Here is a 25,137-nt window from a genome sequence, read left to right on the forward strand (position 1 = left end):
GGAGACTTTGGGAAAATTTAGACGGCGCGAAGTAAACGTGCAGTTGACTCTGCTGTTCTCCAAGCCTTATCATTGTGTTTTGCCGAAGTGACTTTGACCATTGTTTTTGCTCTTGACCTCGATGCTCTGCCTTGATTTACTGCTAGTAAATCAAGTCACTGTACAGGATGAAAAAAAAAACAAAAACAAAAAACAATGTTGCTTGTGCAGCTCAACCAGTCACTTGCATGATGCATAATGCTCAGGCTACCATGACCAGGCTACAGCATGCAGTTTCTTTTGTTTCATAAATGCCACTTAATAAAAGTTTATCAGCAATCAGCATCAGTCTGTCTGACAAGGCTCACATACAAGCAGCTGTCTTTCAGAGAAACCACAGAACAATTGTGTAACTGGCTTTTTCCAGACACATAGGTAAACATAGCACACTGAAAAAAAATACTGGAGTGAAATCTACTCAAGAAAATTGAGGTAACAATTTCCACACACAAAATCTTACTAAATTTATCTAAGCATATTTTAAGTAAGGTTTACATGGCACCAAGGATTATTCTAATAAAACATGAAAGTGAATTTACCTAGCAGTTTTACTTTTTTAAAAAATAAATTTGACTCAAACTTGAGTTAAACAAACTACATAAAACACAACACAACACAATATATATATATATATATATATATATATATATATATATATATATATATATATATATATATATATATTATACTGTTCATCATTTAAACATTATCAGTTCTACTAAAGGGATACTAACAGCTTTTATATTTCCAGCTAGAAGTAACACTCTAATGAACAAATGCACTTATATCATAACTGAACTGATAGAATCCAACATAACTGCTTAACTAAATATGTGCAGACACACAAACTATACACCTGACTGAGAAACACAAAGTGAGTGAACCAAGAAATGTTTACTGCAACACTTGATCTTTCAAAACATTTTAGAATGCAATAGCCTTGGCCCTTAAAGCCAACTCAGAACAAGAAATGTTGAAAACAAACCCATCCATAATGATCAAAACGGAATCGGTTTAAAGTAAAGCATATGCAAATCAAGATTTAAAAAAGTTACATTTAACCCAGTAAAATAAGTCAAATATGCTTTGTTAATTTAGTACAGAATTTACTAATAAATAATTTTTAGTGCAGCTTGCCCCGCGACCCTGGAGAAGGAGTAAGCGGTAGAAGATGGATGGATGGATGGATGGATAGTGCAGCTTGTGGCAACACAGTTCCATTTTATAAGGACTGTAAATGGAGTGCACATCTACAGCCATTTAAAATCATCCATATCAAACCTGATCCTCGTCAAACCTGATGCTATTCTATGTAGTCTTAAGTTTTATTAAAAATTGGTATTTTAGTTGATGGTATTTTACAGTATTATTCTACAGAAGAAAAAAAATCCACTAGAGGGCGACAGCCTGGTTTTGTTGGTAAGACTAATACAACTAATATAAAATATGTTTTTATAATTGCACTATTATATTAAATAATGATGACGTAAATATTAAATAAGAACATAAATATAATCCAGCTGGTATATGTGCTGGTAGAAACAGATTCAGAATAACTGCTAATAATTCTATATTAGATTGGATTAGATTAGATTCAACTTTACTGCCAGTGAACAGAGTACAAGTACAAAGCCAACAAAATGCAGTTAGTATCTGACCAGAAGTAGCATAGGTGTAAAGCATGTCATCAACAGCGCAAATTGAATATAAATAAATAAATAAATAAAACAGTACAAATGGCATGATGTGTGTAAATGAGTCTGGAGACATGGATTACAGTAATAAAGACGAAGTACAGTGCAGTGGACAAAGGTGCACATGGAATGAAGGTAGGACTGTGCAAACTGTTTATATGAGGCAGTTAGAAACACAAATATTGCTCTGTCACTTTAGTAAGTAATAAAGTTAGAAAGCTGGCAAAGATGGCCTACCAGTTTGACTGGATCAGCCTGTGTTTTGGCAGCTGGGGCTCTAACCGGACCAAGCTGGATATTTCAGCATGGGAGAATTATGTCGTGACCACAAATTGTGTAACAAGAGGACTTAACTTGTATGTTGTGGGATTATTAAGACCTCACGGGTTCCTTATAATGTGACCATGAAGACATTCTGAGGTGTTTTTGAAGACAATGTTGGTGCATGTGACTTTGGGACTAAAGCTTATTTACTATAATTCACTTCAGGCCGATGTCAACACCTCAGAATGTAAATGCTACAAGTGAGACTAACTGGCTGGACGAGTTCACATATTTTCTCTCACATGTTGCTCGTGTTTTCTTTCAGAATTGGCAAAAGTGGTCAGACACAACTTAGCTGCAGACATACAAGTTCTGTTTAGTGGCTCTGATTCAGCTGCTACATTTTAAACGCTTTCACACGGAGAATACATGGTAAGACGATACAGACATTTAAAATAACTACTAAATAAGTATTTAGTATGGTAAACTTGTTTACTAACTTCACATGGCACGTGATGTTTCTTGTATGTTTCAGGAGGTGAGAGATAACCACATTGGTGGGCAAAATGAAGTTGCATCAGGGGAGCGAGAGCCTGTAAGTGAAGAAAACAACACTGGTTGTTTTCTGGTGTTTTCTCTGCTTATTTTATACTTAATTCCTTCATTCATTGTCAATAAAGAGACACATTTTGGTCTATGTTGTTCATAGTTGACCAAATAATTTTTATTATTATTATTTTTTTTTTTTACAATAGTAAAAAAGAGGCTTTTTTTTCATTACAACACAAAGACTGTACACTGTTTTTTTTTTTTTTTCAATTCTACATTTATTTTATATGCCTAACAGCAAAACAAAATTCAAAAACTTTAATACATAATGTGCAAACACAAGATGTGCATTTGTTACAATGGTTACATTTCAAGCAGCATATCATATAATAACTTTTTTGATGGACCTTGATTTGACATATTAGTATTTGTATTCCTTTGATCTATAGCTATATTCCTTTTGCAATTGATTATGAGGCTGTTGGTTGAAAATGATTGCTATATCTTTCAAAGAAATGTATTACACCATGCATCATCTGTTTTATGTGTAGTATAATTTCATGTTTCATCAGGATGACTGGCAAGGTTGATTCAATGAGGGTTCAGTGTGTTACAACTGTTCCTCTGAACAATCTTTGTCTAGTATCCTGGCATGCTATAAAATTTTATTTTTAGCAGACTGATCAATGATCACAAATCTAATAATTCTATATGAAGATAAAGTAGGCATAAGGCAGTGTAAGAAAGTGAAAACAAACCCCATAATTTTGGTGAAGTATTTGTAGAGGAGCTATATTTGTACTTCCCAAATTCAAAGAGGATGTTATTTTACTTGTTCAGCAAATGTCCAGATTGCAAAGAAGATATTTTATGTGTTACAAATGCTCTATTGATACAACTGCTTCACAGCATGTTCATAAATATTTTTGCACCATTTTCCATGACTGTAAACAGTCACATGTTAGGAACACATAACAGGACAGTATTAGGCCTAGCTAATATGAATGTGAACATTTTGCTTGCATAAGATGCAGTAGGCAGTGTGATGATGTGACTCATTATCTCATTAATGTGTTATAATATGTATGTATTTCTCAGCAGATAGAGAATGTCCTGAAGAGAGTGTCTCTACGTCACTTTAACAGCCTATGCAAGGTAAATCCACATGCACAAATCAAGTACACATGCAGGCTAGAGTAGAACGGCCCACACGTTTACCACATTTTTGATCTACCACAATTTATATATATATATATATATATATATATATATATATATATATATATATATATATATATATATATATATATATGTGTGTGTGTGTGTGTGTGTGTGTGTGTGTGTGTGTATATATATGTGTGTATGTGTGTGTATAAAAAAAATTTAACTATTAAAAATAGGCACATTATTTAATCGTGCACAATATTATTTAGATTGATGAAATTATTTACAGGCATTATAACTTTGATAATAGTGGATTTGATTTCCACCACTGTAACAAAATAAAAAGATTGCTTATGCTTCATGGGTCTCCACACGCAACTTTGAGAACTATTGTTCTAGAGGGCTTTTTTTCCACTGACACAGTTTTCTGTGTCAGTGGATTTATGTTACATTTCACTCTTGAGCCAACAATAAAATTAAACATCAATAAACAAAATTCCATTTGTTACTGACATATTTTCTCAACCTGTCTTAAGACTCTTGCTTCCTCCAACTCCAAAGCAAATAATTCTTTAGCTAGTGGTTTGCAGTCTAAACAATTAGATTCTTTATTACTAGACTGCTGTACCTTTTTTTTTGAGAAGAGTGGATTGGCCACAGTAGATTTAATCTTGCTAATAGCTGTTTTTGTTTCATGTGCCTTATTTTATTAGGAGAATATCTTACTCAATCGTTCCTCTAATGGTACACATGCTTCAGGTAGTCAGATCACGCAGGTAAGGTCAGACCTTTGGCATTTCATTTCAGTGTGCAAGCTTTAATCACCCATTTTAGAAATTACGCCATACTGCTCTATTAATCTTTTTTTTGTAACAGAATGGATATCTGAAATCAGTGAACCCATTTATACATCAAGATCAGGTAAAATAGCTCCATCTGTCTCTAGAGAGTTTCTAGATGGTTGGGTATGACAAAAAGGACTTGAGATTTCAAAGGAGTAATGGGTGTATTTTGTTGATTAAAACAATTTTACACTTTTTTGAACTTTCTCTTTTGAGAATGTATTTTTAGTCCGACTTCATTCCAGATACATGACAGTGAGTGATTGTGGGTGTGATATAGGGTGGGATATAATAGGAAATTGTTGTGTACTACATAGTTTTGAAATGGCATTCTTACTTTCAGACTGCAGTCAATGGACTCAGCTCAACATCCACGAACCCATTTACTCAAGGCAAAGTAAGCTATATTCTCCTGTGTCCTTCTGTCCTTCGCTGCAAGCTCAAACCTACAAAAAAATGAATGTATGATCTAAATAATATTTTGTCTTGTAGGACTCCAATGGAAATACTGTTTTCAGAGACAACAACAAAGACTTAATATTAAGGGATGGACACATTAATGGGTGGTCTTCTACATCTTCTACACCATCACTTGAGAATGACTGGGCTATTTTCCCACCTACTAATCTAAGCCAGGAAACAAACCAAATCACATTTCCTAATAAAAAATGGGACATATTCCAAGATTCACACTCTGCCAAAATTTCCCCAACTGGATTAAGCAATCAGAAAGCAAACATTTTTGAACCTTTTAAAGAGGAAACCAGTGTCTTCCAGAGAATGGTGGCCAATGAGAAAACATCAAATGAGAGGGTTTATCTCCTAGAATACATACAAACCAATCAAAAGAATGATGAGCAACCCATACCTTCTACCACAGCATCCAATCAGTTGGATATTTTTGAAGACTTACCTAGTTTTTTACCTTCTCAAGTAATCAGTGATGACATTTTCCCAAACACTGCTGCATCTCAGTCATTTGAAAGATATCACACTCCTGAGTCTAGTGTAAAGAACAGAGTATTTCAAAATATCCAATTATTTGAAACCCTAGCATCTGTCCAGAATGATAATTCTCACTTATCCAAAAATTTCTCTATGAATAATGGACAGTTCAAGCCACAGAACAGCCACGTTGACAAAATGTTCATGCCTACAGACCTGAGTCAAGGAATATTCCAGGAGACTTCCACATTGCCTTCACCTCTTAATGCATCAACAAATGGAGGACTGGTAGGAACATTTTAATTATTTGATTAATTGTCATTTTCTTAGACAATTCCCTATTGACAGACCTAAATGATATTTTTAAGATGTTAATGGATATAAAAATTAATAGAAGCTTTTTACATTTTTTAGTTGTTTAGAAGACTACCCCCCAAACCAGCCCCACGCAGTAAGGCTCCAAAGAATCATAATCAGGTAAAATAAGACTAGGGATGCAGCAATACTGGTATCATGTATCAGTCTGATACCATACTCTTTTCTTCATACTTCACCTCAAGCTCAGATACCAACATCCGGTACCACAAGTATACTATGTCACATAAGCCTAGTGTATGTTGTGGCACTACTGAACAGATAGAGTGTGAGGATGGCCGACCTGAGCACTCAGAGCAGTATCAAAAAGCGTGGTTTTTAAAAATGAGTATAAGGTGTTGTGCATTGAGTTCACAAATGTATTCATGAGCGTGGAGCAGCGAAGTGAGTATGCAGAGAAACTGTTGTGTGTGAGAACACTTCACTTCTTTGAGCACTGAGACACTTTGCTTATGTGTCAAAGTGCAATTAATTTTAAAAATGACAATCGGTGATGCTCGGGTAGGCTGTCCTTGCGCCAGTTTAAACAACATAACATCTTAAATATAAAACTCAGCATAAGTAGTTTATTACTAGCAGCATATGGAGGCAACCAACATAAACATAAACTGTTTAATGATGTCCCCAGTTTGCTTAAATACTAAGCAGGTTACTCATTTTGGCATCAGTATCAATACTGATTTACAAATACCAAAACTCGTGTTCGTATAATAATTTAAGATGCATCCCTACATAGGACTGCATCTTTCATTAGTGCTTTTTAGTAGCTTGTTTATGCACCTTCAGCAAATCTTGTTTTTGTCAATTCTTCAGAGTATCAACCATGACATTATTTCCACACCTGCTGTATCTGTACCTGCTGATCAGAAAGCTGCACAGACTCTGTTTACATCAACCCTGCCAACTCCCATATCCATACCCATTGTGCCACGACCTACAACTAATATCCAGGTAATTTATGTCCAATTCTTTTCTCTCTCTACTACTACTACTGCTATTATTATTGGATTAGAGGTGTGGTAACATACAAGCTATCCTCTTGAAAAAGTCCATTGTGAATATATGTAAGCAGTTTACGTTAATCTAATAATAGACTGCTGACGTGTTATTTAAAATATACTGTGATAATCTTGCATAACCACTTTGAGTATGGAAGTGTGTAGAAAACTAATCATTTTTGTGTTTTGGGGTGACAGGACACCATGCTAGCTGATGAGAAAAACCAGAGCCAAGTTTATGAGGACGTTCTTTTCATTGGCCAGGTGTGTGCTTTTGTGTGTGCGCTTGTGAACCCTTGTGCTTGGACATTTGTTTTAAATTTGTACATTTGTGCTGTTTTCCAGGAGAAGTGTGTAGAGGACTGGCCAGTGGACAGCCCCGAGCTTAGCCCTGACTGGAAACCTGTATGTAATTCATTATACAGTATACACTTACTTACCACTTTATTAGGTACACATCATTGACTGAATAGCTACATAAGATTCACTGTAAAAATTTACATACCCTTAAAATTTTATTACAGCAGAAAGAGATTTAGTCTGTAAGGTTTCACAGATCTTCCATTGCCTGGACTTTTTCACTACGGTCCAGTTTCAGTGAGCCTATACCCACTATAGCCTCAGATTCCTGTTTATGGCTGAGAGGAGTGAAGCTGATGTGGTCTTTTGCTGTTGTAGCCCATCCACCTCAATGTCCTGCTTGTTGTATGTTCTGAGATCCATTTCTGCTCACCACGGTTGTAAAGAGTGGTGATATGAGCTACTGTAACTACCTCACCTTAATTTTAGACAATGAATTACAGAAAATGGGGAATTCACTTTTGCTAATGGTTGAGTTTAAAATAACTGTAAGAGACTTATAACTGAGTAAACACTAAACAACTGTATATATGAAAGCACTGGACAGTAACAGTTAACACACTGATGAACCCAAAACCAGCATAACAAATCAACACAGAACGCAATACTTAGAAAAAACCAACTGCCAATAAATCAAATTCAATCCCAAAATAATAAAGTATTGCCACATAAATTATAATTTGTTTGATTGAATTGAATACCCAAGGTAATTAAACAATAACCATCTTTTACATAAGATGCAATCATTGTCTTCAATGTATGGTTGATCCGTACTGTCAGATTGGTCTGCGGGTGGTTTTTGAACTACTCCCCCTTGATGACAGACTAAGGTGAGGAACCGAGATGTAAATCGAGCTCCTTAATCGAACACCGGGTAGGCAGCGAGTAAAGACCTCCTCAACCAAGATTCTTGTCACTTGTGGTGCTTTAGCTGTCCGCATTGGGGAATATTTCCACCCATTTGGAGCAGTATTCCACCACAACAAGGAGGTATTCATTTTGTTTGGTACTTCTGGGAAATGGTCCCATAAGAGCTACACCAACCAAATCTGGATCTGGGGTTGACTGTAACTTTCCAGACATTTTAGTGATGGAACGTTTGCATTGTTGTCATACTTGGCAGTCTCTACAATATTTCCAGACATCTTTCCTTATACTTGGCCAGAACGCAACTTCTAGCAGCCACAGGAGAGTTTTCAACCGTCCAAAATGTCCACTCAAAGGACTGTCATAAACAAACTTCAAAAGTTCCTCACGGAAACACATCGGAATGACTAATTGAAACTTCTGTCCTTGCTGCTGGCTCTGCACACTACAAGAGATATCCATTTTCAATGGTGCAATGTATTTTCAATTTGAGGTGCAACTTTTCTTTGGCCATCATTTCTTTGACTTCATGGTCTTTCTGTTGTGCTTCGTCTAACCCATCCCAGTCGATCTGAAGGCTCGCATGATTATCAGACACTTTCTGAGCTCTGCATATGGCAGTCATTGTTGGAGAAGTTATGTCATCCTTACTTCTGGACACAGTATCAGGTACAATGTTACATTGCCTCTTCCGATACTTCACCTCAAAATCAAAACTCTAGAGCCAGATGGTCCATCGTGTTAACCTGGAGGAAGGTTTTGGATGGTTGAAGACACAAGACAAGGCTGCATGATCGGTGATGCCCTCAAATCGTTGTCCTTCAAAGTAAGGTCGCCACTTTTCCCCAACCAAGACTACGGCTAGACACTCCTTTTTAGACACTGAGTATGCTCTTTCCACACCATGTAGTAATCTGGATGCATATGCTACAACATGTTCCTCTCCTTCATACTCCTGGGTCAACACGGCTCCAAGACCCAGTTGGCATCGGTCTGAAGTCCGAATGCATCATGAATGCACTCATAACAGAATGACCATAAGTATTTTATTCCTTATATAACAATCAACATGTTGTATGAAATTTTGTCTCCGAGATAAGTATTGTCTCTGATTAAGATGCCATCTTCTCTGATCTCTTAATTGTGCACAAAATAAATAAATAAAGTTGGGCATCTATTATAGTGATTATACATGCAATTAATTAATTCATAATGTCAGTAATGCCCTTGAATGCCATTCCAAATACTTTTCAGTTTATTTACTGACCAAAGCACGTCAGTGTCAACTGTCAGACACTGTTCGTTTTTCGGCAAACTCCACCCGTGCACACTCCCACACAACAGTCTGAATAGCAGTTAAGTCTGTGGTTGTGTAAGGCCCGAATACACAATGTTACTATTATCTTCATTACAGCTCAGCTCTGAATACAGCACATTACGACTATTGAATGTATATTTCATCTGTCTGTATAACAATTCAATGAGTTATAATGCAAAAGCATACAATATTGCATCTTTGTCTTTGTTTATTTTATCAGGCTGGGAAATTTAAATTAAGGAGGGAGTCTTTGAGGGTGAGTAATTAATGAGTATCACATTCTTGATATTCATTTGTCTCAGAATAATAATTCTGTTCTTATTTCTAGTTTAGAAACAATTGAATTGAATTCATTTTTAGCATCTTCACTGATTTGAAATGCTTTCATGTAGATTTCCCTAGAATCTGAGGCAGCCCTCAATGCAATCTCTCTTGGGAAGAAATCTGGCAACACAGTATGTTTATGAATCTTTCAATCTTTATATAATGATATATGATTTAATAATATTTCAGGGTCACTGCTTTCATTGGAATTCCCTTTCTTTTTAGAGAATGAAGTTGAGGATCTCTGGAAGAGGATCAAAGGTAATATTCAAAATTAAAGATATTTAAATTATGCAAAGGTTTTATGATAAAAGGAGGCACATTGTTAAAAAGTGTTTGGATTTCAGGATAAATCAGGAGATGACCCGAGGGTTCAGCAAATAGACACAGTTCCCCAAGAGTCAAAGGTACTGTACGATATATGGTCAGTTTTGCAGAGGTGAAACTTGTTACGCCAATTTACTCATATTCCCCAAAACAAATCCAATTCCAAAAAAGTTGGGACGCTGTGTAAAATGTAAATAAAAATAGAGTGCAATAATTTGCAAATCTCATAAACCCAGACTTTGTTACTTCAGTCTTGTCAGAATTAAGTAATTGGAAGGTAATAAGCATCCAGTGTCTAATGCCCTTTACACATTCCTCAAATTTATTAAGCTGATGTCTGTCATCTGGCTTTGCTGAAAAATTCCATGTTTACAAATAATTTGACCCAGAGGTAGCATATATAAAGAAAAAAGCAGTGGGTCTAAAACAGAACCTTGTGGAACACCAAACTTTACATCAGTATGCACAGAGAAATCTCCATTTACATCAACGAACGGATAACAATCAGTCAAATAAGACCTGAGCCAGGAGAGGACTGTTCCTTTAATGCCAACATTTTCTACTCTAACAAGGAGAATAGTATGATCAATTGTATCAGAAGTTGCACTAAGGTCAAGCAAGGAGACACAACCCTAATCAGAGGCCAGTAGGTCATTCACCACTTTAACCAGCGTTGTCTCTGTTCTATGATGAGGTCTAAATCCTGACTGATACATTTCATGAATGTTACTCCTATGTAGGTATGAGCATAGCTGCTGTGCAACAACCTTTTCTAAGATCTTGGAGATAAAGGGCAGATTTGATATTGGCCTATAGTTGGACAATTGATGGGGTCGAGGTCAAGTTTTTTAATCAGGGGTTTAATAACAGCTAGTTTAAATTATTTAAGTACATAGCCAGTGCTAAGGGAAGAATTGATTATTTTTAGAAGGGGTTTGGTTACTTCAGGAATAATCTGTTTCTAGCATGTAGGTAAGGGATCTAGTATACAAGTTGATCTGATATTGTTATATTATTTTCTACAGGGTTAGTTATAAAACTTTCTGGTTTGAAATTAATAGCTTGAACTTTTTGTATAATATTTTCAGTTTTGCCAGTGAAAAAAATCATGAAATTGTTGCTGCTATATAATGATTGTGTGCATGTTTCTGTTGTGGTTTTATTTGTAGGTGATTTTGCTACAATATTAAGTAAGAATCTAGGATTATTTTTGCTATCTTCAATTAGGGTGGAGAGACAGACTGATCTAGTTGCACTAAGAGATTTTCTAAAGTTTCAGGAGGCTCTCCTTCCATGCTGTTTGAAATACTACCAATTTGCCATTTATGTTCTAATTATCAAGGGGTCTGTTTTAAGGTGTGTGTGGGATTGTTATACCAGGGTGGTTGCTTTTTCTCTCTAATTATTATTTTTTTAAGTGGAGCAACCTTGTCTAGCATGTGGGGGAATGTTGACTCTAAACATTTAGTCGCCTGATCAACTTCTTTGGGATCAGACGATGATCCAATCATAGCTGATATCTCTGGGAGGTTATTGATAAAACTCTGTGCAGTAGCTGATGTGAATGTACGTTTGATGGGGTAACGTGACAAGGTGCCAATTTTATGATCTATACGCAATTTAAACTAGATGAGATAATGGTCTGAGATAGCTTCAGTCTGCGGAAGTATGACTATATTACCTATATTTATTCCATATATTAGTATCAGGTCAAGAGTGTGACCACCACTATGATTGGGTCCTATTACATTCTGACTGGCCGCTCACTGAATCTAGAATAGACACATCCGCTGTTCTCAGAGGGTCTTCTGGATTATCAGAATGAATATTAAAGTCACCAACAATTAAAGCTTTATCTAGAGAAACAACCAGATTTGAGATAAAATCAGAAGGAAATCAGAAGGGGTGTGCTCACTTTTGTTGCCAGCGGTTTAGACATTAATGGTTGTGTGTTGAGTTATTTTGAGGGGACAGCAAATTTACACTGTTACACAAGCTGTACACTCACTACTTTACATTGTAGCAAAGTGTCATTTCTTCAGTGTTGTCACATTAAAAGATATAATCAAATATTTACAAAAATGTGAGGGGTGTACTCACTTTTGTGAGATACTGTACTTTACAACTCTGTATATTTACTTCTACACATCATATTCTATTATATTTCATTTATTCACATCATATACTTTACAGCCCATTATATTTTTATTCTACAGTCTATTATATTTTATTATGTCTACTGTATTTTATTATTTTTACCATATTTTTATTATATTTTTCTGTTTGTATTATGTGTGTATATCATTAGTCATTGTTGGTGTGCACTGTGGGATGAGTAACTAAGGAAAAACATTTCACTACATTACATCACATGTATGTAATATGTATGTGGCAAATGTACTGTATGAATGTGAAAAGAAAGAAAGAACCATATTAATTATAAATATACAAGTAATTCAGGTGGATTTTTCCTCAACTGTGATCTTGTTATAGGATGGTTTTAATTAGAATTTTATGTGTTCCTGGTTAATATTGTATTTATTCCATGATCAAACTTCTTCACTAGGAAAACTATCCTGACAGCTTAAATGGTGCCTATGGTGATACTATGCCTTGGGGGACAAAGGTGATGGTTAATAAATTATACAGTTTACCTGTATACTATATTTATAAAAGAAATATAATTGCACTTCTTTATATTCTGTATTTTGTTTGCATGTTAATTTAAAGTGTGAATTTTTGATTGTAGTTCCATGCATCAGATGACCATTTCTTGCCTGAACAAGAAGACCAGAATGCAAGAATGAAGAGCAAATCAGTGAAGGTTTTTACTCACTCCCTATTATCATATATATGTATTTGGTTTTCATTATGCATGAATTAATAATGACTGTATTAATTCTCAACAGAGTAAAAAAACTAAATTCACAGTTCCTCATTTGCAATACCGAGAATCCAAGGTAATTTCATGAATGTTTTAAATATGTTTTAAATATGTTTTGTAAACAAAGTTAAATATGTGAACCCACAAATACCTTGCTTTTCAGGCAAGAGCCTCTGTCTAATTTTTTCTTCTTTGTCCAGAAAAAAACTTTACGTGAAGTTTTTGAAGATGGATCACAGTTTGTGCCAGCCTCCAAGGTTTGTACTCTGATCTTTCAGTAGCACATAATAAATTTGAACATAGAAATGTTAAATAGTAGGTTAAAGGGTGGGATTTCTTGTTGGTTATCAATTGTGCATGTCAAACTACTATTAAAAATGCGGCATTAAAGAAATGGCATTGTCATTAGGACAGTGGGTAGCATTGCCTCATCACAGCTCCAGGGTCCTGAGTTTGATCCTGAGCTTGGATTACTGTCTGTAAAGAGTTTCATATGTTCTCCATATGTTCACATGGGTTTTCTCTTGGTTCACTGGTTTCCTCCCAACATCTAAAAACATAGAGATACACGTTGGTTATGCTACAATGCCACTAGGTGTAAATAAATGTATGAACGGTGCCCTTTGATGGACTGGGTCAACTATTACCATGCTCAGGATAAAATGGTCACTGAAGATGAATGAAAACTTGCCTGTTTATGATAGTTACGTTATTTGTGTAGCATCCTAATTTTCAGGAAGTTCAAGTTATGTATTTTTGTTGTTTTACCGTAAATGTCCACAGAGTGAACTGATTCAGGAGTCATATGAAGAAAGGTCGAGGAACAGTGAAGAGCCAGTGATGAAAGACTGCAGACCGGTATCTATGTGACCTACTTTTTAGCTTTTCATACTTTGTATGAACTGTTATTATAATGGAAAATTCCTCTTTGACAGAAGAAACCACTGAAATTGAAACCCTCTCTGTCTCACCAACTACCCAAGGTAAATTATGCTGTGATGTAGTTAATATGTTAATTGTCCCATATTGTCAAATTAAAAAAAAAAAAAAAAAAAAAGTTGATTTAATAGGTTTCTCAGGTTTAATCAGTATCATTGTTTTGTATGTTGTGAATTTAAATGAATTGATATACCTTTTATAGGATGCTATTGAAGATGATATGAAGAAGATGGATGGCCTTTCGTTTTTGGAGGAATCAAAGGTATTTTACAGTGGAAAGTATGTGGCACCTGACCATGACAATCTGATGTGCTTATTGAACATCTCTTTCCAAAATCATTGGCATTAATATGGAGTTGGTCCCCGCTTTGTTGATTGAACAGCCTCCACTCTTTTGGAAAGGCTTTCCACTACATTTTGGAGCATGGCTGTGGGGAGTTGCACATTCAGAGCCTTATTTAGGTTGGGCACTGATGTTGGGCAAGAAGGCCTGACATGCAGTTGGCATTGAAGGTATCCCAAAGATGTTCAGTGGGGTTGAGGTCAGGGCACTGAGAAGGCCACTCATGTTCTTCCACACCAACATTGGCAAACCACTGTGTGAAGCACTGTCATGCTGGAACATGTTTGGGCTAGGCCTGTTAGTTCCAGTAAAGAGAAATCATAATGCTACAGCATACAAGGACATTCTAGACAATTGTGTGCTTCCAAATTTGTGACAAAAGTTTGGGGAAGAACCGCACATGGGCGTGATAGTCAGGTATCCACATATACTTATGGTGTATTTTATACTTAAATTTTTGGTCTGTCTGTACCAGAGGTGTACAATCTTATCCAGAAAGGGCCTGTGTGGGTGCAGGTTTTCATTCCAAATAAGCAGGAGCAAATAAGCATCATCACCATAATGATGATGTCCACGAATAAGCATTTGGAATTGTCATAATGCCCCCAGCTACAGTATGATTTTGATTACAAACTGAATTGATTAGGTTTATGTATGTTTCTCTACAGTACATGATCAAAGCAGGCTCTATATCAAACTTCATCATTGCATTTCCGTGTTATTTTGTTGAAATATATTTATTGTTTCTCAAAATTGAATTGTATGCAGATAAACATTATTTTTTTCTGCCAGAAATCATAGCAATATTAGACAAGTTTTCCCATACCTCCACACATGTTTTAAAGTTTTGTTAGTGATTATATTTAAGTGTTGATGATCAAACATGGTTATTTACATATATCTGTTTTCATAGGAAAACTTGTTTGTAAGAGCTGAGAGGGAAAATCATCGTGTCTCTACTGACTTACTTGTATGTACCATAGTGCAGATGGAGTTCATTGTGCTTAAATATTCTTTGATTGCATATTCATATTGTGCTTCATGAGAATTTAGCAAAAAAAAAAAAAAAAAAATCCCTTTAGCATTAAATTACATATCAGAACCAATTTTTTTTATGTTTTAATGTTTAGGCAGAGTACCAGCATGAGCAATTTTCTCCAAAATCTTCAGAGAGCAGTGGAAAAATACAAGAATTACAAGACTATCGACCAGTAAGTCTCTAATGCTTGTCCTTCTCTCATCCCTGTCTATGACTCCACTGTGATTTATTGTTTTTGTTGTTATTGGTTTACAGAAGAAACCTATTAAATTCTCATTTCTTCACTTTTCTCGGAAAGGATCGAAGGTAATGCTTTGTTCTGTAATGTAACATTGCTTTTGTTTGTTCATAGACATACTTAGATAGCTTTCAAATTTTGTTTTCAAAACTGTCTTCAGAGTACCCTGGAGAATGATATCCCACAGAAAGGTGCTGATTTGTTTAAAGCCAGTGACATTCGTGGATTGGAAATCAATCTATCTGAAGATTATAGTGAGGTGTTTTATCTTAAATTTTTTTATCTGGGATTTGTATTAGTTAATGGGGGTTTCTGATGATGTTTGTAAATTTTATGTGATATTTCATTTCTCATAGATGAGGAAATCACCTGTACAAACGGTTTCACCAATAATTCGGAGAGACTCAAAGGTGATACTGTTTTTTTTATTCTATTTTATTTGGTTTATTCTATTTATAGATGGGCACTATGCGGAATACATTGCATTCTTCTTCACATAGAGTATTTTTGTGATATTTAGGTCGTAAACGATGCAGAGAAAGGTGCAGACCTTTTTAAATCAGGAGACATTACAGATGATGACTGGATGGAGAATCATACCATGGTATCTGTTCATCTCTCTGTTCATCTCTCTTTTCATTCTCCATGTTAACTTGTTTTTTCTGTCAACTAAGCAAGTAATGGGTGTGGTTTTTTGTGTATGTGTGTTTAGGACTCAAAAACAGAGAAGCTGAAAAAAGCATGTCTGCCAAGCAGCAAATCGAAGGTGAGGGTATTACATATTAGTAAATGGTCTTACACTGTGTCTCATTCACGCATTCACACACACACACTCATGCACCAATGGTAGCAGAGTGGCAAGGTGCTAGCTTGCCATCAGGAGCAACTTGGGGTTCAGTGTCTTACCCAAGGACACGTCGGTATGTGGAGTCATGTGGACCGGGAATTGAACCGCTAACCCTACGATTAATGGACAACCCGCTCTACCACCTGAGCCACAGCCACAGCCAGTAACATATGTATATATGCTAGGCATGTACTCATGTTACACTTTCACGTTACACTTTAAGAACTGCCAAGCCATTTATCATGCCTTCCAGTATTGTTTGCTGTCATCATTTCTAAGTAATTCTGCAAGTGATTTGTATCCCTTGAAACCTTCATAGAAAATAACAAAAATGCTCCTATAATACAAACATTACACCCATCACAGTACTTACCTACTAGACAATACAATAAGAGGCTCACTGCTGTTATACTCTCTAAGGGAAAATAAGAATAAGTGCTAAATAAGCAAGAAGCACATCCAAAAATACATGATGCATTGCACAGTTCCCAAACATTCCCAAACATGTAAATGTAGTGTGTTTTGTATGGTACTGAAATGACCATCAGTGCTTATTATGCCACCTCAATTTTTAATACACTTTTCATCTTTGACCCTAAAGGCCAAGGACCAAGTGTGCTTTCCTGAAGACATTGAACCACTAGGTGCTACTTCTGGTGATTACTACCTTTCAGAAGCAGCTAAGGTATCCACACCCCACCTATACTTTAAACACATACAGTCACAGTTAAAGTACCTTCTTGAATAACAACAACCTAATAATGTATTGTGAAACATCGAGGCAACAGAGCTTGCTTACAGGGCCAGTTGTTATTTCTGCTCTCAGTTTCTGCCTGTTTTGTTTATCTAAAGCGATTACGAAGCTATGTTGGCCAAGTGTGTTATGCCTTTTGACTCTCCAATATGTGCTTAAACCAGCTTAACGAGCTTAAAATGTTTCACTGTGAAATGAAATGGGTCACCTCCTCAAATAATTTCTGACTATGTGTGACTGCTTTTTGAATGTGACAGTGCTTCCATCCAGAGTCTGTCAAAAGTATTATTTTTTATTTATTTTTTAAACATTTTTTTAAAATAATAATTTAGATTCTGAAGAGAAGCAACAAGATGATGGAATCAAATGAGTGCTATTATCATTTATTTAAAAATATGCCTTTATCAGCAATCTCCTTTCTCACCTTCACCCAAGAAAAAGTGCTTTTTCAATATGTAGACATTTTTTTTTACTATCTTCAGGCATACAGTGAGGGAAAAAAGTATTTGATCCCCTGCTGATTTTGTACGTTTGCCCACTGACAAAGAAATGATCAGTCTATAATTTTAATGGTAGTTGTATTTGAACAGTGAGAGACAGAATAACAACAAAAAAATCCAGAAAAACGCATGTCAAAAATTTTATAAATTAATTTGCATTTTAATGAGGGAAAAAAGTATTTGACCCCCTCTCAATCAGAAAGATTTCTGGCTCCCAGGTGTCTTTTATACAGGTAACGAGCTGAGATTAGGAGCACACTCTTAAAGGGAGTGCTCCTAATATCAGTTTGTTACCTGTATAAAAGACACCTGTCCACAGAAGCAATCAATCAGTCATATTCCAAACTCTCCACCATGGCCAAGACCAAAGAGCTCTCCAAGGATGTCAGGGACAAGACTGTAGACCTACACAAGTCTGGAATGGGCTACAAGACCATTGCCAAGCAGCTTGGTGAGAAGGGGACAACAGTTGGTGCGATTATTCGCAAATGGAAGAAGCACAAAAGAACTGTCAATCTCCCTCGGCCTGGGGCTCCATGCAAGATCTCACCTCGTGGAGTTGCATTGATCATGAGAACAGTGAGGAATCAGCCCAGAACTACACGGGAGGATCTTGTCAATGATCTCAAGGCAGCTGGGACCACAGTCACCAAGAAAACAATTGGTAACACACTACGCCGTGAAGGACTGAAATCCTGCAGCGTGCGCAAGGTCCGCTGCTCAAGAAAACACATATACATGCCCGTCTGAAGTTTGCCAATGAACATCTGAATGATTCTGAGGACAACTGGGTGAAAGCGTTGAGGTCAGATGAGACCAAAATGGAGCTCTTTGGCATCAACTCAACTCGCCGTGTTTGGAGGAGGAGGAATGCTGCCTATGACCCCTGGAACACCATCCCCACCGTCAAACATGGAGGTGGAAACATTATGCTTTGGGGGTTTTTTTCTGCTAAGGGGACAGGACAACTTCACCGCATCAAAGGGACGATGGACGGGGCCATGTACCGTCAAATCTTGGGTGAAAACCTCCTTCCCTCAGCCAGGGCATTGAAAATGGGTCATGGATGGATATTCCAGCATGACAATGACCCAAAACACACGGCCAAGGCAACAAAGGAGTGGCTCAAGAAGAAGCACATTAAGGTCCTGGAGTGACCTAGGCAGTCTCCAGACCTTAATCCCATAGAAAATCTGTGGAGAGAGCTGAAGGTTCGAGTTGCCAAACGTCAGCCTCGAAACCTTAATGATTTGGAGAAGATCTGCAAAGAGGAGTGGGACAAAATCCCTCCTGAGATGTGTGCAAACCTGGTGGCCAACTACAAGAAACGTCTGACCTCTGTGATTGCCAACAAGGGTTTTTAAACCAAGTACTAAGTCATGTTTTGCAGAGGGGTCAAATACTTATTTCCCTCATTAAAATGCAAATCAATTTATAACATTTTTGATGTGCGTTTTTCTGGATTTTTTTGTTGTTATTCTGTCTCTCACTGTTCAAATAAATCTACCATTAAAGTTATAGACTGATCATTTCTTTGTCAGTGGGTAAACATACAAAATCAGCAGGGGATCAAATACTTTTTTCCCTCACTGTATCCATTCGTGATTTTTTTATGTACACGTTGCTGAACATATGTGATTCTCTATCAATCTCTTCAGGCTGAGTGGATGTCTTCCCAGATGGATGTGAGGAGAGCAAGAGCATCGGACGAAGACAAGGATCTGGAAGGAGTGAAGGAGGAGGAGGAAGGGGAAGGCGTGAGTCTTCCAGTCAATCAGAGATTCTCTCACCACAGTTAAAGAAAAAAATAGCACCCCATACCAGAGTATTTCACTAGAAAAAAAAACCTCCATTTGCATAACTATGATTCTGTGAACCCCTGATAATCCCCAGGGCAGTTAGAATCACCTGGTGTAGTACTTTGGGTGTGCTGAGACCTTCCAATAAAGTCACAAGAAGGCATTATTTTTCAGTATACATACAGACATTTCCCCCTGAAGGTAAATTCTTACCACAGAAGCACAGTTACATACAGAAGTTCACAGAAGCACAGTTACATACGGTGCTGAGAAAAAGTATTTGATTTCTACTGTTTTTTTTTTTGTATATTTCATACTAAATAGTTTTAGAACTTCAAACGAAATACAACATAAAACAAAGGCAACCTGAGTAAACACACAATACAGTTTATTTTATTATTTTATAGAAGCAAAAAAAGTGATTCAACACCTATCACCAATGTGAAAAACTAATTCCCCCCTTAAATTTAAAACATGGTTGTGTCACCTTTTAGGACTAGGACTTACTCCTTACTCCTCTGGTATACTTTGTTTATTTACAGTCGTACGCATAGCCTTTCAAAGTATACTCCATTTGACATGTACACAGGCGGTTGACGCATGCGCTTTACGAAAACTTGCACTACCCTTCCTGGCCTACGAGAGTCAGTACAGAGCAGTAAAGCAGGTCTTCTGGTGTGAAAGATGACAACGAAGAAGAATCACAACAACACAAAGAACAATGCTTTGGCAAGCTCTCGCCACGCTTAGCACCCGTATACAAATCCTTATACACTTTAAGGCTAGAATTATACAAATGCGGGTACTTTCTAACCTGCATTCATTTCCGTCTGTTCCGTTTAGTCCGTTTTTTCTTCGACTACCTTCAGAATCATTGGCCCTGGGTCACTGTTGCCACCTTGTGGAACAACTAAATAGTGCAAAAGAAATAAATGCGCATATGCGACGGTTTAGCCCAAAGTGTACTTCACTTTTTATGCGTACACTAGGAACAGTGTACAATACACGTGACGCAAACTTCGTCATGAGCAGAGTACTGTACGCGCACCGCCAGATTTTTCTAACGCACATGCGCATTTATTTCTTCTGCACTATTTAGTTCTCCACAAGGTGGAAACAGTGACCCAGGGCCGTTGATTCTCAAGGTAGTCGAAGAAATCAAGGCGTTTCCACCCACAGAACTGTTACTTACAGAATGTTTTTTTGTTTCTCACACGGTTTTGTTAAAACTCTAGAGACTGCTGTCCCAAAAAAATCCCAGGAGATCAGCAGTTTCTGAAATACTCAAACCAGCCCATCTGGCACCAATAACCATCAAAGTCACTGACATCACATTTTCCCCATTCTGATGTCAATATGAACGTTAATTGAACGGTATCTTAGTGTTTTTATGAATGGCACTGCTGCCACACACACACACACACACACACACACACACACACACACATACACACACACAGACAGACAGACAGACAGAGACAGGAGGAGTCTTGGGTGCATTTGTTTGTATCCATACTAATTCAGTACTCTTCTTTTGGGTTTCAATTACAGGACACTGACAGTCTGATGGAGTGGTGGAACACAGTAGAATGTAAGCATTCATCATTAGTATTCCAAAACTCCATAATCTTAATCTGTTAAACAATTATAAACACTTCTAAATCAGCATAGATATTCACACAATCCAATTTTCTTTCCCAGTATGGGACGAACTGCCACCAGATGAGGAAATCAGTGTAAAGGAGGATGAGACTAAGTAAATGATTCACTTGTCATTCATTTAACCCTTATGTTATGTAAAGAAATACTATTTTTAGAATTTTATTAAAAATTAAACAAAAGTTTTCTAGCATGAAACTTGTGCTTGGCTTTATGAGTATGAGCACATCTTTTGCATCATAACGCTTACCCAACTGCCACTAGGAGGACTCTAAGCATCTGTATCCATGAATGATGGATACATCACTAATAATTGAAATTAGGATAATAGATACAGGGTGTTCTAAGTAATAAAAACCAAACAGTTGACCTAGGCATATGGGAAATCCATTATTAACTAATGAACAGAACATCATGATACAATGCATAATAAAAAAAAATTGGAGTTCAACCACTACTTTCTTCTCTCTTGATCAGATCTTTCACTGAGATTGCTGACAAAGTCCACCGTGGTCTCAGAGTTTTCTATAAAGTTTTCACCGAGCAAGCCGAAGTCCTGTACCTGTATGTGCTGCGCCTCTACGCCATTGGGGATGATATCAGCAACTTCCACCGTCACGCTAAGATCGCCAACATCACAGGAGGCACAACCACAGCTGTGGGTGGTGTAGCGGCCATCGCTGGCCTGGCACTGGCCCCTGTTACACTTGGTGCTTCTCTGATTGTGTCTGCTGTTGGGCTGGGAGTAGCAACGGCAGGTGGGATCACAGCAGCTTCGGCCACCATATCAGACAATCTCCATGACATGAACGTAGGTTTTATGCTTTTGTTAAAAAATTTTTATATTTATCAAAATATTAGGTAAAGATTTTGAAACTTTCTACTGTGTTTGTACATGCCTCTGATCATATAGTGCACTTGAATCTCATGTTTTCAGTAGTCACCAGTGAGATGGCTTTTCCACCTGCCTACAAGTCTTTTGATTTTTTTATTAAACAATAATATCATGTCATGTTCTATCAAGATAAATACACAGTTTATCTTGACCATTGTAACAAGATAACAGTAAGAACTACTGGTTTTCAAATAAGATTTTCTTTCTGATTGTGATTATATCTACATACTAACTATACAGGACCTGTACCCTTGCTTTAAATAGAAGTTACACTATAAATGCATGGTTAGCTCCTGTGTAGTTAGTATGTACTGTAATATATAATACAGATTTTATCAATCCATCTGATTTCGATGGGTTAGAATGTCAGCACATTTCTATTTCGTTTTGCCTTTTGTCGATCTCTAATAAAACTATACAAATTCATAGAAGATCATATGTGGCAACTGTTTGACATTACTATAAACCATTCACTTTTACTATTTGCCTCTTAAACCAGGACCGTAAGAAGATCGAGGTGGTGGTTCAGGACTATGAGACCCGTTTAGTGGAACTACGGCGCTGTCTGCGCTTTGTGGCTGAAGGTGTGCGCCGATTGCGCTTCCACCCTCTGCTGCGCCGTAATAATTACTACACCGGTGACTGGGAGGTGCGGCGAGCGCTTCAGACCATCAGCCTGGTCGGAGAACCAGTAGAGCAGGCCGAGAACATGGTGGAGATGTCCACAATGGCCCTGAACAGTGTGTGCAAAGGCATGGACAATTACTTTAGCAAGGATTCGAAGGAGCTGAAGAAGGGCTGCAAGAAGGAGGTGACAATGCAAGTGAATATGTTAGCTAAGCTGCTGCATGAAGGCTTAGTGAAACTCAACTCCATACGAGAGCAGCTAATGGAAGCTACTGGACAAGTTTAGAATGGGAAATAGATAAATAAAGAATTAGAACAGCATAAACTTTGCTTATTATCTAAGTGTTATCTATGGCTGGTCACATGCTACACATAGTGGAAAAGTGTGATTCAGTTCCTTCTACTATTGTTTCACAGTTAACAGTATTGTTTCACATATTAACTTAAGAAGAGACCTGTGACTTCCATGCCTTTGTACCGGAAAGATAACATGTCCAATATGCATATAAAATAAGAATGTAAATGTAAGAATATTAAGTGTCTTTTTGCTGTGGAGCCCCTGATACAATTTGGATAAAGCATAACATATATAATTGACTTAAACAGCTTCTGTGGTTCTGTTGGTTGGTTTTCTTCTTCTTTGTGTAGTTTAGTTCTTGTTTCAGTATTCACTTCCACAATGGGAAATACCATTCATGGTAAACACCATTCTGGGATTTAGTTGCTGTAGTCGTCTCATCTGTAAACCAAAAAGACTGAAAAAAAAAATTGGGCAGGAACTGAGAGTGCTAATGCCTTATGAAAGCTGTACTTGTATTACTGTTTAGTTTGCTCACATTTAGCCTAGAGTGCAATACAAAGTCCTCAAAATATAGAACTGACCAGCCAATGCCACCGCTTCTTTTCTATTTAGCTGCTTTGGTTTTTATTTGAAGTTTGCAAATGTTATGGCAAATAAAATTAAAACTAATTGTTTAACATACATATTATTGTATAACTTTTTAAAATATATGTTATAAGAAGCAACAAATATAAGTTATTCCTGAGGGATTGTGGATAGCCAGTCTTCATCCTGTTAATTTTATCTACATAATATTAAATACTTTGTTTATAATGGCAACTTTGTTATATTCTTCATTCTGACTGGTCAGAAGGTGTTGATTATTTTTCTATGAGAGTGGCTCTGACAATAGTTCCGACTCTAATTCAAATCACAGGTGTATTTAAATATGCTCATTGTAATATGTTAACATTTCTATAGTGACTTGAATGGAGAATGCTCTGCAAAATCTAATGCTAATAATAAAAGGATTAAAAAATGCATCATTTAACAAAGAGAATGTCTAAGTGTTGATATGGTGATGTTTGTGTACATTTATTTAACATTATGGAAGGAGTCTCAGGTGTCAGCACTTTACAAGGTTCAGTAAATTTTCCACTCTCGCAAACATTCCACAACATTCAGTATAACTATAAATGGTTGAAAGAATAATGTGTGGTTCATTACTACATTAAAAATTGTAATCATTGGCAAATTGCTGTGATATAAGAGGAATATCTCTTTTGGGTTTTGCAAAATAATCAACTTTGCGGTGGTACCAGTAACTCCACGTCAGGCTTCATCTACCACCCTGCTGTTGATTATTTTTCAATAATTTCTATATGACTCATCATATTTTATTCTTTACTTCTTGTACATACAGCCTCTAAATACCAACCTCCCTATACATATTCAGTTATCAGTCTATATTTTGCATACATTTTTTGTTATGGTGGTGTCAATTTTGTAAAGAATTAGGGTGAATTCAGATACTTTGAGTCAGTTTTTGTACAGGACAAAAATGTATACTATATTTTAAAGAACATTTATTTGTAACAGACTTGTAATATATAATAACTTATTATAATATTATAATAAGACATATTATCTCCAAAAAAAAGAAGAAAAATCTCCAAATTCATAATTGATTATATTGTATGAACACAGTAGACTAAGTAAAATTGACTACAAGTTAAGATGTTGGCCTGAGTAACATTCTATAATTCATTTCTTACAGCAGTAATAACAATTAAAGGTTTAAATAATTTCAGTATTTTCCAAATTCATAGTCAAGCTTTATTAACATTCAAAATGAACAGACTAATTAATAATCGTAATAAAACAACAACAACAAAAAACAGAGACACAAAAGGTAACATTTTATAATTTTATTCTTACAGTAGCAGCACAACACAGGACTTAATAAAGCATCAAAATCTATCTCTAAACTGATATGAACACAGTACACTAAGAAAAAGGCCATAATAGACCTGAATTCACCCTATATGCATCCATCTATTTTCTACACTGCTTATCCTGCACAGGGTGGTGGGGAACCTGGAGCCTATCCTGAGGACTCGGCGGGGAACACTCTGGTCGGGGTACACACACTACGGACAATGCCATGCAGCCTACATGTCTTTGGGAGGAAACCAGAGAAACCTGGCGAGAACACCCAACCCTGGAGGTGTGAGGCAAATGTGCTAAACCACTAAGCCACTTGGCCC

General features: G+C 36.6%; 1 protein-coding gene across 4 annotated transcripts; it reads left to right on the forward strand.

The window, feature by feature from the left end:
• Positions 1 to 1,560: 1,560 nt before the first annotated feature.
• Positions 1,561 to 23,913, forward strand: si:cabz01007807.1 (uncharacterized). 4 transcript variants are annotated; one of them, XM_053619391.1, is made up of 36 exons: positions 1,561 to 2,089; positions 2,323 to 2,429; positions 2,533 to 2,592; positions 3,645 to 3,701; positions 4,424 to 4,486; positions 4,587 to 4,631; positions 4,896 to 4,949; positions 5,045 to 5,785; positions 5,912 to 5,974; positions 6,686 to 6,823; positions 7,069 to 7,134; positions 7,216 to 7,275; positions 9,636 to 9,671; positions 9,808 to 9,870; positions 9,965 to 10,000; positions 10,087 to 10,146; positions 12,633 to 12,692; positions 12,816 to 12,890; positions 12,976 to 13,026; positions 13,151 to 13,207; positions 13,734 to 13,808; positions 13,886 to 13,933; positions 14,092 to 14,151; positions 15,146 to 15,202; positions 15,363 to 15,443; positions 15,527 to 15,577; positions 15,670 to 15,768; positions 15,866 to 15,919; positions 16,030 to 16,113; positions 16,222 to 16,275; positions 16,958 to 17,041; positions 19,269 to 19,367; positions 20,961 to 21,000; positions 21,111 to 21,165; positions 21,546 to 21,879; positions 22,463 to 23,913. In XM_053619391.1, the coding sequence occupies exons 2-36, from the start codon at positions 2,427 to 2,429 to the stop codon at positions 22,874 to 22,876; spliced, it is 3,477 nt and encodes a 1,158-aa protein (XP_053475366.1). In that variant the 5' UTR covers positions 1,561 to 2,089; positions 2,323 to 2,426; the 3' UTR covers positions 22,877 to 23,913. The 4 variants fall into 4 exon arrangements, with proteins under 4 accessions (XP_053475366.1, XP_053475364.1, XP_053475367.1 ...); XM_053619389.1 differs by having other exon boundaries at positions 1,561 to 2,429; XM_053619392.1 differs by having other exon boundaries at positions 1,561 to 2,429; positions 3,648 to 3,701.
• Positions 23,914 to 25,137: the final 1,224 nt, after the last annotated feature.

Source organism: Ictalurus furcatus, chromosome 29 (genome assembly GCF_023375685.1).
Source record: "Ictalurus furcatus strain D&B chromosome 29, Billie_1.0, whole genome shotgun sequence".
Taxonomy (NCBI): Eukaryota; Metazoa; Chordata; class Actinopteri; order Siluriformes; family Ictaluridae; genus Ictalurus; species Ictalurus furcatus.